The sequence below is a fragment of the Symphalangus syndactylus genome, chromosome 17, assembly GCF_028878055.3.
Source record: "Symphalangus syndactylus isolate Jambi chromosome 17, NHGRI_mSymSyn1-v2.1_pri, whole genome shotgun sequence".
Taxonomy (NCBI): domain Eukaryota; kingdom Metazoa; phylum Chordata; class Mammalia; order Primates; family Hylobatidae; genus Symphalangus; species Symphalangus syndactylus.
In genome coordinates, this window is record NC_072439.2 from 19,262,024 (window position 1) to 19,278,668 (window position 16,645).

At 47.0% G+C, this 16,645-nt stretch overlaps 1 protein-coding gene across 4 annotated transcripts; it reads left to right on the forward strand.

Annotated features, from left to right (window-relative positions):
* The first annotated feature begins 3,572 nt into the window (after positions 1-3,572).
* On the forward strand, positions 3,573-16,619 carry LOC129466589 (pregnancy-specific beta-1-glycoprotein 7). Of its 4 annotated transcripts, none has more exons than XM_063620047.1 (6): positions 3,573-3,799; positions 5,044-5,409; positions 11,043-11,321; positions 14,049-14,327; positions 14,727-14,981; positions 15,933-16,619. In XM_063620047.1, exons 1-6 carry the CDS (start codon positions 3,736-3,738, stop codon positions 15,947-15,949), a joined length of 1,260 nt encoding a protein of 419 aa, XP_063476117.1. In that variant the 5' UTR covers positions 3,573-3,735; the 3' UTR covers positions 15,950-16,619. The 4 variants fall into 4 exon arrangements, with proteins under 4 accessions (XP_063476117.1, XP_055106323.2, XP_063476119.1 ...); XM_055250348.2 differs by lacking the exon at positions 15,933-16,619 and adding an exon at positions 15,337-15,878; XM_063620049.1 differs by lacking the exon at positions 11,043-11,321.
* The last annotated feature ends 26 nt before the right edge of the window (positions 16,620-16,645 follow it).

The following is a 16,645-nucleotide window of genomic DNA, read 5'->3' on the forward strand; positions in this document are numbered from 1 at the left end:
AATGAGATACCACATTACACCTACAAATATGGCTACCATTCTTTTAAAATGTTAAATAACAAGTGAAAGCCTTATGTAGAATTTAGAATCGTCATACATTGCTGGTGAGATTATAAAAAGTACAGCCACTAGGAGAAACAGTTGTGCTGTTCCTCAAGAAGCTAATCATAGAATTCTCATTTGAAACAGTATCCATTACTAGGTATATACCCAAAGAATTAAATCTAGGGACTCAAACAGGTACTTGCATGGGAATGTTGATTGCAGCATTATTCACAAAAGATAAAATATGAAAACAATCCAAGTGCTCATCAACACATGAATAAATAAATATGGTGACACATACAACAGAATGTTAATCTGCCATAAAGAGGAATGAAGCTCTGACACCCACTGGAACATGCACGGACTTTGGAAACATTATGCTAAGTGAAATATGTCAGAAACAAAATAACATAATTGTATAATTCCATTTATATGAAACATCAAGAATAGGCAAATTCATAGAGACAGAGTAGAGATGATCAAGGTCTAGGGTGGAACATACAGGGAGTTATTGTTTAAAAGATACAAAGTTTTGGTTTAAAATGATAAAAATTTTCTAAGAAAAATAGTGGTGATGGTAATTTAACACTGTGTATGTGGTTAATTTCACTTGATGGTGCATTTTAAAGTGGTTAAAATAGCACATTATTCGCAGAACTGTGAAAAATAGATTTCTATTATTTAATTCACCCAGGCTAACGTGTCTGTTATGGCAGCTGAATCCCATGAATACATCATCTGACCCACTGTTTTCAATGAAACGCATCAGTGTTTCAATCAACTTAGCTGGAAGCTCCTGTCCCCAGGAGAACCAGAGGCCCCAAAACGAGAGCTCCAGCAGGGGCTCAGCCAGCACAGGTCCCATAGGGCAGCCTCAATGTCAGGCCCTGGATGGCATGTGAGGCTATAATGATACAACCACAACGCGAAAGTGTAAGTATTTTTACTACTGACAGACACTGGGGAGCACTCGGCACACCTGGAGACCACAGACACAGAGGTCAGTGAGCCCGGGCAGGGAGGAGAGAAGAGACCGGTAAGCCAATGGCTTTATTAAGTCCAGGGTGTTATCTGACAGGTTTCTAGCAGGGAGCTTTAATGGATGTGTTCAAAGCAACCAGCAAACACTGCGACGAGGAGCTCACGCTGTGACTGAGAGGTGGTCACTTTAAATGTGAGGGCGAATGTCAGAATGATCAGTTTAAAGAAAGCGCTGGAGAAAGGGGAGCCCAGCACGCCAAGCAGGAGAGATGCCTCTAAGATTTCATCTCTGGCCACCATCTGGAGCCATTTGAACCAAATACAGTACTGAAAACTGCCATGGTGACCAAGCCCTGCCTCTGATTTGAGGCAAATAAACTTACACCATAAAAAATGAATGCCAAGGCAACATGACACTATGAGCATCATGACATCCAGGGACACCAGCCGGGTGTGGTACCGTGCCCTGGAGTCAGAATCCTGGGTTCTGGTCCCTGGGAGTGAGAAAATGAAAATGACTTGTCCCTGCCCCCCCGACATTGATCTTCCCACGCTGCTGCTGCCTCTTTGGTTCCCAAACCCATGTGCAGTGCTCAGCCCCAGACGTCACTGCCCCCAGGGTATACACAGTGCCGCCTACTGCACACAAACACAAACTAACAGAAGGTGACAAAAATCTGGGTTTGGGACATCTGATTGTGAAAGAGGGAGAACAGTGAATGTACAGCCACAGAGAATGGGACTCACGGGGCTGGAAGGTGATGAAGCTGTAACATAACATATGTGTGACCTCGTGTGAAGTGTACAGATCCCTGTGGAATAAAACATACAGCCTGGCCTGGGATTGCTGCCGTTCACACTTCCCTCCCTGTCCACAAGAGGGCGACAGAGTCCCTACAAGTCTGGAGCCTTCCGAGGGGATGCCAGCCTCCCTCAGCGGAACCCACATCCCAGCAGGGTCCACCCTCACCAAGGTCACTTTGGCCGAAGTCCTCAGCGCCCTCCGTGCACCCCACACGGACTCTGTCAGCTCCTCCCTAACCCGGCGGCCGCCAACCTAACACCACTCCCTCTGCCCATAGCTCCTGCCCCACACACCTGCTCCTTCCCCGGGCCCAGCTAAAGGCATCTCCCAGGACAGCGCTGGTGCACATGACGCCACACTGGGCACTTTCCCCTCGTGACCTCCTTCCATCCTCATCAACTCTTTCTGTCACTGCTCCCTAAATGCCCGCCCCTGCTCCATCTGTCCTGTTCTCTGGGGCATCGCGGGCCAAGTCTAGTGCTGACACAGAACAGCGGCTGCCTGAGGGCCCACAGCCTCCCCGGGAATCAGCCAGGCACCCTGTGACCTGCCTGCCCGCTGCACCCCGGTGGGCTCAGAGCGCGTGTGATGGTCACACAGAGGCACCATCCGGGATGTGGCCACCTACCCCCAGCTGTCCCTGGGGAAGACAGACCTCTCCTGTGTGCTTGTGGGGAGAAGGTGGGTGTTATTGCTCTTTGCTCCCAGAACACAACTCACCCCTACCCGCCCTCTCAGGTGTGAGCAACGTCCCTCCAGACAGGCTCTCTGGCCACTGCCTGTTCCTCCTCTACAGAGAGTAGCTTGGCCACGTCAAAACCCTCAGGACAGACCCCTGGGTATGTCAGCACATGGAGGGCTGAGCCCATCATGGCCACAGAGTAAGCCGGGATGAATCTCTCCAGCTCTGAACCCCTGCTCTGTCCCAGGCTCTCCCTCCTGCGTCTCAATGAGCCATGTGCCACGGGGTTCCTGGGTAACCCCCCACTTCCTCCGGCACCACCACGGGGAAGGTGTGGTGACCACAGGACAATCAGCTGGGCAGAGAAGAGAGGACCTCAAAGATGGTCAGGAAGAACATGAGAGACCCTGAGCTCCAGCTCAGCCGCCACACCCCAGGGAGCCACAGAGTGACCGAGAACTGTCCCTTTGACTATGGGACTCACAGCCCCCACTGAGCAACCAGCACAGGCCTCTCCTCCCAAGACGCATGAGAGATTCACCCTGCACACCTACATGGAGGACAGTTTCCTCTGGGACACCCAGGTCTTGAATGTCCATCCTTGGAAGCTGCAGCCAAGCTAGACACGATTACAGAAAGGAAGGGTCCCTCTCACCAGGCAACACGCAGCTCACCCACAGCACAATGGGGCGTCACTGTGACAGGGACCTGGTGCGGCTCCAGCCTCCGGCACTGAAGGGGAGAGCCAGATGGGGATGAAAGAGGGCAAAGGGCATTAATGTGCACCCCGACCCAGAGCCATGGGGACAGCAGGAGGCTGACGCCCAGGACTGTGCTTACCCAACTTGCAGGGTAAGTGTGTGACTCTGTGTGTCTGTGTGTGTCTCTTCTGTGTGTGTGTGTGTGTGTGTCTGCACAAAGTGTGTGTTGAGGTTTGGTGAAAGAATCACTGCTGAAAAAGGCAGAGGCCTCCACAATTCCCAGGGACCTGAAACACAGACAAAAGGAAAAACAGAAGGAGGGACAAGGAGGCAGGACTGAGAGAGGAGGGGACAGAGAGGTGTCCTGGGCCTGACCCCGCCCATGAGCCTGAGAAGTGCTCCTGCACCGGGAAGAGGCTCAGCACAGAAGGAGGAAGGACAGCACAGCTGACAGCCGTGCTCAAGAAGCTTCTGGATCCTAGGCTCATTCCACAGAAGAGAACACGCAGGCAACAGAGACCATGGGGCCCCTCTCAGCCCCTCTGTACACACAGCGCATCACCTGGAAGGGGTTCCTGCTCACAGGTGAGGAGAGAACTTCCTGGGAGAGGACAGGAGGAGGAAGCAGAGTCACTGGATCGGGTCTCCTGGAGAGGATGGGGTTCTAAACAATAAAAGAAGCCAGCACTTTGAGAGGCTGAGGTGGGTGGACCACAAGATCAGGAGTTCAAGATCAGTCTGGCCAACACAGTGAAGCCCAGTCTCTTCTAAAAATACAAAAAATTAACCAGGTATGGTGGTGTGCTCCTGTAATCCTAGCTACTCGGGAGGCTGAGTCAGGAGAATCACTTGAACTCGGGAGGCGGAAGTTGCAGCAAGCCGAGATAGCGCAACTGCAAGCCAGCCTGGGCAAAAGTACGAGACTCTGTCTCAAAAAAAAAAAGAAAAAGAAAAGAAAAAGAAGGAAAGAAGGCTCTGTTGGAGCCTGGATAATGGAAAATACACCAGAGAGGGACAGGGGTCAAAACAGGAAAACCTCACTGAACAGGAATTGGTAAGAGGCAGGAAAATCTTAAGTGTTCTGTTTTCCTGATTAATCATCGGGGCCATCACATTTTGAAAAATGATAATAATAACTACATCAGATGACACTTCAAATAAAAATACAAGCAGGGCATGAAACACTGTCCTCAGCAAAAAACCTCAACAATTGGGGAAAAAAAGAAAACACCCAGGGCGTGGAGGGCCCTGAGAACTCTCACATCTACAGGAGTCTGCAGCCTGTTCCTTCCACTGCAGTCTGCACTGGGGTGCAACCAAGATCACAAAAGTCCCTGTCCTCATGGAGCTCACGCTGTCATGGGGAGGAAGACACAGATGCAAAGAGATCGAGAATGTGAGGTCAGGTGTTGACAAGAACCCTGGAGGGAACAGAGCAGGGAAAGGTCATAAAGGGAAGACCCAGGGTCTCTGAAGGAGGTGTCAGGAAAGAAGTCTAAGGATGCTCTGATGTGAGCAGGACCTGAGGGCAGTGTGGAGGGGGCCATGCGGACCCCTGGGGAAGAGGATTCCAAACAGAAAAATGACAAGGTCAGAAGTGTTGAAGGAATGGGGGTTATGCTGCTGACCTTGCCCTAGTAGGACAGTAGGACACAAACACATACACACACAAACACACATGCCCTTATTGTGCGCATGTCTGTGTTTGTGTGTGTGTGTGTGTGTCTTCAAGGCTGAGGATTGAAGAGACCATCTCACGACCCAGTGCCCCACCTTTTCACCCCAATACATAGGTCTCAATATTAACTGATGCTCTCTCTACCTCCTAGCATCACTTTTAAACTTCTGGAACACGCCCACCTCTGCCCAAGTCACTATTGAAGCCCAGCCACCCAAAATTTCCGAGGGGAAGGACGTTCTTCTACTTGTCCACAATTTGCCCCAGAATCTTACTGGCTACACCTGGTACAAAGGGCAAATGACGGACCTCTACCATTACATTACATCATATGTAGTAGACAATGACATAATTATATCTGGGCCTGCATACACTGGACGAGAAACAGTATATTCCAATGCATCCCTGCTGATCCAGAATGTCACGCGGGAGGACACAGGTCCCTACACCTTACACATCATAAAGCAAGGTGATGAGACTAGAGGAGCAACTGGACATTTCACCGTCACCTTATACCGTGAGTGATTCCAGATGATCCCTGGGTGTTGGGGGGCAGGGGTCAGTTCTACTTCACACACACAGGATTGTCAGGCCGAGACTGTGCCTGTGTCCCTCCCTGTATTACGTCCCATGCTGGGGTTTGGGCATTTAGTGCAGGACATACACAGAGGAGACAAATTTCAACAGATCAGAATTCCTTTCCCACATCCAGACCCTGCAGACACTTGCTGCAGAGGAAGGACAGTCTGACGGGGGAACTCAGCAGCAGGAGATCAGTCTCAGCCAAGCTCCTCATGCCCTCTTCATAAATTTCACCCTGAGAAAGACCCTGGAGAACTGAGCAGGGCTTGGCCTCAGGAGCCCCTGAGATACTCTCAGAGAAGCTCAGCCCTAGAAGCCTCAACCCCAGACCCCTGTCCCTAAATCCTTACTCCAGATAAAGCTGAGGAGCCTGTGCCAGGGCTGGGCTGTGGCTTCTTGGGCACGGCTTACTGGGACCAAGGATTTACCAGCTGTCTGAGGACTGTGTCTCCTGGATCTGCTCACCAGCCAGGGCTCAGCCCTCAGAGCCTCATCTGGGCAAGGACAGACCTTTGTTCACCTGAGACTCAGAGTGGAGAGGACAGAAAGACAAGCTTTGTAGACCATCAGCCAACTGCCTTGGGAGGCTTAGGACAGTCCTTAGAAAGTCTAATGTCCCCAGAAGCAGAAACAGAAGAGAGAATATGTACCTGGTAGCAGCTTGTCCACAGGGATCTGACCTAAAGGTGCTTTCTCATGGAAGGAAATTAATAATAAGTGCTGTTTGTGTGAACACCTCCACTGTGCCAAGCATTAGGTCAGGTGACTGTGAATAATTTAAAATTTATTCACAGATAGCATGAAAAGCCACAGTCCACTTGCCATTTAGCTTATTTCATTGAGAGAAAACTGAGGCACAGGAAGGCAGTCAGTGAAGCAGAGTCACACAAACACAAAGAGGAGATCAGGGTCACATGAGGTCTGTCTGCAGCCACAGGCCCATCCTCTCCACCACCAGAAGTGAGGGCTTACTGGGTCCCAAGGACCCATAGTCATTTATTGGGCCAAATCCTCTCTTCTTAGGCATCCAAACCTCAGAGGAGTGAGAGCAAATGGTCAGCTGATTAGTCTGTACCCCAGAACTGAATCACCTGCCTCAACCGTCAGAGTCAGTGCAAAAAACTGTCCAGGCCTTCCTCATAGATCTTCACCCCCATCACTGAACCTGAAATCGTGTGTCTCCCAAAGTGTCCATGTCACTGTCATGAGAGGATCAAGGAGAGGACCTTGTTTTCTTTCCCCACTCGCACCCTGCACCAGCACAGGCCCAGCGAGAGAGACACACTCAGGAGCTCTCACATAACAAATGAAGGAAACGAATGAAGAATCGAATGATCCAAAACCTCTTTAGAGAAGGGATCTTGGATGCAGAATCCTAGGAGGTTCTAGCCACACCTGTCCCTTGTCCTTCAGAGGCTGACACACATGTTTCATCCCCCCACTACCTCTTGCCCCTAAAGCCACCCCACCTCATGTAACTCTGAAGCTCTTTGGCCACCGGAGGGTTCTCAGGGCTCCTTGGTCCTGGACTGTGGAACTGGGGGCACCTGGTCCCTGGGGTCTCTGAAGTCAGTGTAGCCCCACTGCTCACTGCCATGGTGTCTCTTCCTCTCTCTGCTTCTCCGTGTCCCTCGTCTTCCTCCAACTTCATTCTGACTGGCAAGCCCTGTCCTGAACATCTTCTTCCTCCATCCCTAGGCCTTCCCCAGACACTCCCTCTAACTAGGCTGGCTGTTCTGTTCCCTTCCCCCTAACACTGTGGCCTGGCCCACCTCCGAGGAAATAGGAAAGGTGCAGAAATCACCAGAGTTGCCACTCCTGCCAGGCTTCATCTCGAGCCAATGTCCCCAGGTCACTAAGAGAATGACCTTCCACTGTATTCCCATCCAGGGCTCTTTCCCTTTGTGAGGCTGACCTGTGGACAAGACCATGGGACAGGGATAGGCAGTTCCTCCATCCACTCTTAGAATTGCCAGACAAGTTCTTCTGGCCTCCTGCACACACACAAAAAAAATTTATTGAGATGGTGATTTGTAGTAAAGAAAGATTTTAACGAATCCAAGTCTGCCAAACAGGAGGATGGAGGATTATTATTCCTCAAATCAACCTCCCCGGTAGATCAGGGGTTAGAGAATTTCAAGGATAGTTTCAGGGGCACAGGACTAAAAAATGAGTACTGCTGATTGCTTGGTGATGGAATCATGCGGGCGGAGGGAAATGATTTGTTTGTGCTTGAATCTGCCTCTAGGTAGGGACCACATGACTGGCTGAGCCATTAGTCATAGGTATGGATGAGGTCAGCCGGTTGCCAGAATGCAAAAGAACGAGAAACATCTCAAAAGACCAATCTCACGTTCTACAATAGTGATGTTATCTATAGCAGCAATTAGTTACAAATTTTGTAAACTCTGGCCAAATGACATTTGAGCAGTCAGGGATTATAAAAACTGTGCCTACATTTTAGCAGAATTCAATTCCCTCCTATCATCTTAATCTCATTGTCTTTCACTAGTTTTACAAAGGCAGTCCCTGGGCAAAGTAAGGGTGTTAGTTTTATGGAGGAACTATTCTCATTCCTGCTTCAAGGTTAAACCATAAACTAAATTTCTCCCAAGGTTAACCTGGCGATGCCTAGGAATGAGTGAGGACAGCCAGCCTGAGACTAGATGTCAGATGGAGTCAGCCATGCTAGTTTGCTGTCACTGTTGTAATCTTTGCACTGACTCACCAGGGTGTTAGAGGCTGGACAGTGCTGCAGTCCCCAAAGCCCATGGGCTCATTTCACCCATTTCAATCGTGACTCCATCCTCAACCTGCCATGGAGCTCACATTCTCTGGTCACTTCCTAGAGACCTCCGGCTTCCTTTCAGGCATATAACAAGCTTGAAATTGGTCACTCAGTTCTAACACTAAATAAAAAGCTGAAGAAACTCAAAAGTCAACAACTCGCTAAAATCTCTCAGAGATGGTTGGGAACAGTGGCTCACACCTATAATCCCAGCACTTTGGGAGGCCGAGGCGGACACAAGGTCAGGAGATAGAGACCATCCTGGCAAACATGGTGAAACCCCGTCTCTACTAAAAATACAGAAAATTAGCCAGGTGCGGTGGCGGGTGCCTGTAGTCCCAGCTACTTGGGAGGCCGAGGGAGGAGAATGGCGTGAACCCAGGGGTTGGATCTTGCAGTGAGCTGAGATCATGTCACTGCAATCCAGCCTGGGCGACAGAGCGAGACTCTGTCTCAGAAAAAAAAAAAATGCTGTTAGAGAAATGAAGAATGCTTTTGATGCTTACTGGTAGACTGCACACAGCTGAGGAAAGAATACCTAGCTTGAGGATGTGTCAATAGAAACATCCAAAACTGAAACAGGAAAGTTCAAAAAGAGTGGGGAAAAAAAAGTGGAACAACATATTCAACTTCATATTTAATATTTTGTTTTGACAATAGCAATTTTTAAATTTTGTAGTTGTGGGACAACTACAAAGGCTGTAACATACACGTAATGGGAATACTGGTGGTTTTGGGGACCAGTTGGAGGTGGCCAGGTGGTGCTATCTGATGGTTTTACTGCCTGTGCCACATACAACTGTTTCCTCATGATGATGCCATTTTCATGCATTGGAGTTCTTCATGTGGGGAGACACACGAGCCATTGGCATCTCACTTAGACTCTTCCTAATTCACACAAACTTACACTCTAGTGGTGTTTCCTGAGCTTAAGAAAAAATGAAGAAAGCATTTCACATGCGTGTTTTGGGGTCCTCCCCATTTTTCCTAACTCTGCACAGAACTTAGAAGCAGGGAGTTCTTTCTATATTTACTGACATAACACACATCGCTTCTTTTAATTTGGCATCATTCCTCCCTTTATGTAATTGACGCACTGACCAGTTCTGTCCTTTAACGGGACTCTCTCTACTTAAGGGGTTGCTAATTTCAAATCACCTTTGGCATCTTTCTTTAAGCATAATGTGATCCTGCTGGAATTCATGGCACACCTAAACCTTATTTTGGTCTCAAGAGAAATACTACTACCAGCAATTGATCTTAGATGGTCGCACCATCAGTAAAAATTTCCACTTATGAAAACATTTTCATGTTTCCTCCAAATGTATTTTTTGTTACTGGAGTCAGAACACAACATGAGGTCTAAACTCCTGACAACTTTTTATGGAAAAGTTCCAGTATTACAAATTGAACATCCCAAATTCAGAAATCCAAAATCTGAAATGCTCCAAAACTCAACACTTCTGAGTACAGATGTGATGCCAAAAAGAAGTGCTCACTGGCGCATTTTGGATTATAAATTTTTCAGATTTGGGATGCTAAACCAGTACATATACTGCAAATATTCCAAAATAAAAAAATGAGAAATCCAAAACACTTTGTTTGAAGCTTTCTGCATAAGGAGCACTTTATCTGTATGAACTACAGGCATGAGGCTGTACAGGAGATCTCTAGAACCTCCTCATCCTGCATAACTGAAACCGCACACGCACGGAACAACGCCCTATTCCCCTGATCTCAGCTCCTGGAAACTACTATTCTACTCTCTGATTCACCCCGGAATCCACTGATATGATGTGCATAGAGTAGTCAAACTCAGAATCACAGAGTAGAATGTCTAATGAGAGAAAGTATCTGCAAGACTTCTTCCCAAATATTGGTCTAATATCCACCAAACACATATGGTCCATGAGGGCCAGACTTCCATCATCAGTTCATGTTCGCCCTTTCCACCACTCAGTTCTGCATTTGCAAACATCCACATGTATTTCTAGAAAGACCCACATGGTCCTCACCTGCCCTCTACAGGGGGAAGGGAGCACATTGGACCCTGAACAGGGAACATGGTCTTGGTCCAAAGCTATCAGCTCTTGCCTGTCCCCTTCACTCTTTGTAGGTCATTCCTTGGACTCTCCTATATCTTCAGAGGTCACTGGCTCAAGCCAGTCACTATGAGACACCTGGGAAAACTGCCCCACCTTGTGGCTCCACTGCCTGATGACTGAACTGACCTCCAGGCTTGACTCTGGTCTCCTCTGTGTTATTTCTGCTGAAGTACCCAGTCCCAGGCCAGCCTTTCCAGTACCCAAAGGGTTTAAGGACAATGGGAAGTTCCATCATCCATCTCTAGGATGTCCTTGGAAAGGGAAGCTGCAGAGAAAACATAGCTTGGGGGGCAAAGTAAGACTGAAACTAAGAAGATTCCAGTACTGCATGCTCCAAGTGAGGACCACAAGGTGGGACAGGCAGGCAATTGGCGGCGGAGGGACTAAGAGAAGCACCAGGGGCTGTGACTGTTGGTCCTGTGCCTTTCCGTGACCCAATGCTGCTGCTCAATTCACACTTAAGAAAGTCTGTGCTTCTCCCACATAAAGCAGGCAGTCTCAAAATCTCTGAGCCCTCATATTCCCATGCATCTCTTTTGTAACACACACAGTTGTCATGGGCTTTTAAGGACTTGGGTGGGCTGAGAGATGGGAAATGCCAACTCTGATTGAAAAACGCCTTTGGAGGAATCAAAGGTGCCACACAGGGCAATCTTCTCTCTCTTTTCTGCACAGCGGAGACTCCCAAGCCCTCCATCTCCAGCAGCAACTTAAACCCCAGGGAGGACATGGAGGTTGTGATCTTAACCTGTGATCCCGAGACTCCGGACGCAAGCTACCTGTGGTGGATGAATGGTCAGAGCCTCCCTGTGACTCACAGGTTGCAGCTGTCTGAAGCCAACAGGACCCTCATTCTATTTGGTGTCACAAACGATATTGCAGGACCCTATGAATGTGAAATACGGAACCCAGTGAGTGCCAGCCGCAGTGACCCAGTCACCCTGAATCTCCTCCGTGAGTATCTTCTGTTCCTCTGGGAGCCAGGCTGCCATCCCAAATACACATGGCCAGAGGCCAGGCCTCTCAGTCTCTCTCAGGTCCAAGTACAGAGACCTTTACCCCTGGACATCAAAGCTGGCCATGACTTTCTGCCCCAGGCAAACCAGAGTAGGCCTAGGCTTGATCAACAATAGGAGAAAAGAGGCTGCTTCTGTCATGGAGACTCAGGCTCCACAGCTTGTGATGGGAGAAACAGGTGAATGTCTCAGGCTCCAGATCAGTGAACACAGCAGGGATTTGGCTGGGACTTCACTGTTGCGACTTGGCCCACAGGGTCACTGTGGCCCTTCCACAGACCAGGAGTTTCCCTTCCCTCTGACAATATCACCTGTGACTTTATTCTCTTTGCTCCAGATGGCCTGGATGCCCCTACCATTTCTTCCTCATACACCTATTACCATACAGGGGAAGTCCCCAAGCTCTCCTGCCTCACAGACTCTCACCCACTGGCAGAGCATTCTTGGCTGATTGATGGGAAGTTCCAGCAATCAGCACAAGTGTTCTTTATCCCCCAAATCACTAAAACATACAGAGGGGTCTATGTCTGTTTCATCCATAACTCAGCCACTGGTGGAACAAATCTCATAATCAAGAGGATCATAGTCCCTGGTAAGTGGATCCCTGGAGCATTGGCAATATGTTTTCCAGTGAAGTCTATCTAGCTATCAGGGAAGAGCCACCTGCCCTCTGCAAAGGGAGAGGGAAAATCAAATACCCAGGACAGGGAATATGTTTCTGCTCCAAAACCACCAGCTTTTGCCTGTCCCCTTCACTCTTTCTAGATCATTCTTTAGACAGTACACTAACAATGAACAATCTCAAAGGAAATTAAGAAAAGAATTTCAATTCACATTAACATCAAAAGGAATAAAATATTTTGGAATAAGTTTAACCAAAAAGGTCAAATGATTATACCCTGAAAACTACAAAACATTGCTGAAACAAATTAATGAAGATATCAATATATGGAAAGACATTTCATTTTCATGGATTGGAAGAATCAATATTCTTAGAAAGACAATACCACCCAAAATGAGTTGCAGATTCAGGGCAACCTTTACCAGAATCCCAGTAATATTTTTTGCAGAATTAGAAAACTCTGTCCCAAATCTGACCTGACAGGCCCTTATTAATGACTGCCACAAGAGAAACACTGAGAAAAAGATGCAACCACGAAAAGGTGGAAAGTTCTGATAACATAGAAAATAGCAATCAGCCTTTCTCACATCCCAAAGCCTTCAAAAATATACCAGTGCAGCATGGCCAGTATGGAATTGACTGAAAACTAATCACCAAGCTAGAAACGTGGTGAGAGAAAAAAAAAGGGCAAGAATATATTTGGCTTATCACCTCCCACTTTTGCCTACTAATCTGATGCTGAAAAGAAATGCTCACTGAAGCATTGTAGATTTTGAATCTTTCAGATTTGGGATGCTAAACCAGTAAGTATATGAAAAATATTTCAGAATGAAAAATGTCAGAAATCCAAAACACTTTTTGTCCTAAGTCTTATGCAGAAGAAATACTCAATCTGTGTGAACTATAGGCATCAAGCTGTACAGTAGATCTCTAGAACCTCCCCATTATGCATAACTGAAACTGCACAGCCATGACCAACTTCTGATTCTCCCCACTCCCAGCTCCTGGCAACCAGCAGTCTCTTCTCATATTCACTCTGGAATCCACTTACATGAGGTCCCTAGAGTAGTCGAACCCATGGAATCAGAGAGTAGAATGTCCAATGAAAGAAAATATTTGCAAAACTTCTCACCAAATTTGTCTCATATCCAGCAAACACAGATTGTCCACGAGGACCAGATTTCCAGCAGCTCATTCCCATCCTTTCCACCAGTCAGTTCTGTATTTGCAAATGTCCACATGTATTTCTGGAAAGATCCACATGGTCCTCACCTGCCCTCTGCAGAAGGTGAGGAAACTTAAAGAACCCAGGACAGGGAACATGGTTCTGCTCCAAAGCCACCAGCTCTTGCCAGTCCCTTTCACTCTTTCTAGATCATTTCTTGCACTCTGCTGTATCTTTAGAGGTCACTGGTTCAAGTAAGTCCTCGTGAAACACCTGCAAAAAACTGCCCCACCTTGTGCCTCCACTGCCTGATGACTGAACTGACCTCCAGGCTTGACTCTGGTCTCCCCTGTGTTATTTCTGCTGAAACATCCAATCCCAGGCCAGGATGCTCAGTATCATCAGGGTTTCAGGACAATGGGAAGTCCCATTATTACTCATCTCTAGAATGTCCTTGGAAATGAAAGCTGCAGAGAAATCACATTTAGGGGGGCAAAATAGGATGGAATTTGGAAGGGGCCCAGCAGTTGCACATTCCAGGTAAGGAACCCAGGGTGAGCCAGCGAGTCAATTGATGAGAGAGTGACTGCGAGGGGTACCAGAGGCTATGACTCCCACTGACGTGTATGTCCATGACCCAACGCTGCTGCTCAATTGACACTTGGGAAATTCTGTGCTTCCCTAAGACAGAGCAGGCAGCCCCACAGTCTTTGAGCCCTTAGATCATCATGCATCTGTCTTGTGACACACGCACCAGCTATTGGCTTTCAAGGAGTTGGGTGGGCTGAGAGGTGGGAGATGCCAACTCTGATTGAAGGATGCTTGTAGAGGAAACAAAGGTGCCACATAGGACAATCTTCTCTCTGTTATCCACACAGCAAAGCTGCCCAAGCCATACGTCACCATCAACAACTTAAACCCCAGGGAGAATAAGGATGTCTTAACCTTCACCTGTGAACCTAAGAGTGAGAACTATACCTATATTTGGTGGCTAAATGGTCAGAGCCTCCCGATCAGTCCCAGGGTAAAGCGACCCATTGAAAACAGGATCCTCATTCTATCCAGTATCACGAGAAATGAAACAGGACCCTATCAATGTCAAATACGGGACCGATATGGTGGCATCAGCAGTGACCCAGTCACCCTGAATGTCCTCTGTGAGTATCTTTTGTTCCTCTGTCGGTCAGGACACAAGCTTAAGTCCAAACGACCAGAGGCCAGGCCTCTCAGTCTCTCTCCGGTCCAAGCATAGACACCTTTACTTCTAAACATCCGAGCTGGCCATGACTCCCTGCCCTGGGAAAACATGGGTAGGCACAGCCTTAACCAAGAATATAAGGGGAGGGGACGCTCTTGTCATGGGAGACTTGGGGCTCACAGCTTCTGAAGAGAGAAACAGGTGAATACCTCAGGCTTTGGCTCAGTGAACATAGAGGGGGTTTGGCTGGAACCTGAGGGTGTGTGTTCGCTCAGAGGGTCACTGTGTCCTTCAAGAGACCAGGAGCATCCCCTTCCCTCGGATGACATCACCTGTGGCTTTATTCTCTTTGCTCCAGATGGTCCAGACCTCCCCAGCATTTACCCTTCATTCACCTATTACCATAAAGGAGAAAACCTCTCCTTGTCCTGCTTTGCGGACTCTAACCCACCGGCACAGTATTCTTGGACAATTAATGGGAAATTTCAGCTATCAGGACAAAAGCTCTCTATCCCCCAAATTACTACAAAGCATAGTGGGCTCTATGCTTGCTCTGTTCGTAACTCAGCCACTGGCGAGGAAAGCTCCAAATCCATGACAGTCAAAGTCTCTGGTAAGTGGGTCCCAGCTTCTTTCGCAATAGGGTTTTAGGTGGAGTGTATCTGGCTTTCACAGAAGAGTCAGGAAAATATTCTTATTCCCAGCCTGTGTCCCATGGGCACAAGTAAATCCCAAATTCTCCTCCTGAACCCTCCCAATTTCTCTAAGAACTTCCAAAACTTTAACAAACAGGCTGATATCTTCATAAAATTCCCAGCCTAGACCAAGCAGGAAAAACATTGATTTCATTGAAATAATTGATAATAATGAGGATAATGTTTTTATGATTTTTATTTGAAAATTTGCTGATTCTTTAATTGGTTTGTTTTCTAGATTTATGGAATTTTTCTCTTTTAATCTATCTATAGCTTATAGCAGTTCAATAAACTATACTTCTGGGAATGATAATTGAAACATTTACTTTTGCTCTCTACCCGACTGTCCCAGAATTGGGCAACTATTCATGAATATTGATGTGTTTATGGTAATACACATATTTGCACAAGTACAGTAACAATCTGCTCTCCTTGTAACAGGACACATTTGAAATCATTGGTTATAGTACCAAGGCTTTGACTGGGATGTTATATTTAAGAATATAGATAGAATGAACCAATATGAACTGCAGGCAAAGTCTGAAGTCAGCCTTGGTTTGGCTTCCTATTCTCAAGAGTTTTGTAAAAGTTTAATCTGAGATTCCTCATAAAAACTTAGAGCAAAGAAAATTTTAAAAGAGAGCCTACATGGTCCACTGCTACTCTAGCTGCACTTATGTAAAGAATCAGACCAAATTTGAGGAAACTCAACCTATTTTGCAAACAAACTTATGCTACTGAAGTTATCATTGGTAAAAATAGAGATGCCCATAGAGAGAAAAATTATGTGGAAAATAAAAACTGTAGTACACCTGCTATGAGATTGCAGCTCTGTTCATTGTTTCTGTGTTTTTATTATCCACCTGTAGACTGGACAATACCCTGAATTCTACTAGTTCCTCCAATTCCATTTTCTCCCATGGAATCACTAAGAGCAAGACCCACGCTGTTCCAGAAGCCCTATAAGCTGGAGGTGGACAACTCAATGTAAATTTCACGGGAAAACCCTTGGACATGAAGCATGAGCCACTCAGAGCTCACCAAAATGTTCGATACCATAACGACAGCCGCCCAAACTGTAAACCACGACAACAAGCTGATGATTTCACACTGTGGGCAGTTTCTCCCAAGATGTCAGAACAAGACTCCCCATCATGATGACGCTCTCATCCCTCTTAAACGTCCTTGCTCATACTTCCCTCTTTCACTTGGCGGGATAATGCAGTCATTAGAATTTCACATGTAGTAGCTTCTGAGGGTAACAACAGAGTGTCAGATATGTCATCTCAACCTCAAACTTTTACATAACATCTCAGGGGAAATGTGGCTCTCTCCACCTTGCATACAGGGCTCCCAATAGAAATGAACACAGAGATATTGCCTGTGTGTTTGCAGAGAAGATGGTTTCTATAAAGAGGTAGGAAACTGAAATTATAGTAGAGTCCCCTTTAAATGCACATTGTGTGTTTGGCTCTGGCCGTTTTCTACAAGAAACATTGTAAAACGTGACAGTAATACTGATTCTAGCAGAATAAAACATGTACCACATTTGCTAATACTGTTCTCTTAAAATAATTTTAAA

Bases quoted from the DNA above. Each gene is read 5' to 3' on its own strand.
- LOC129466589 (XM_055250348.2), top strand. From the start codon at position 3,736: ATGGGGCCCCTCTCAGCCCCTCTGTACACACAGCGCATCACCTGGAAG. The intron at 11,322-14,048 runs GTGAGTATCTTC...TTATCCACACAG, and splicing joins AGTCACCCTGAATCTCCTCC to CAAAGCTGCCCAAGCCATAC. The intron at 14,328-14,726 runs GTGAGTATCTTT...TCTTTGCTCCAG, and splicing joins AGTCACCCTGAATGTCCTCT to ATGGTCCAGACCTCCCCAGC.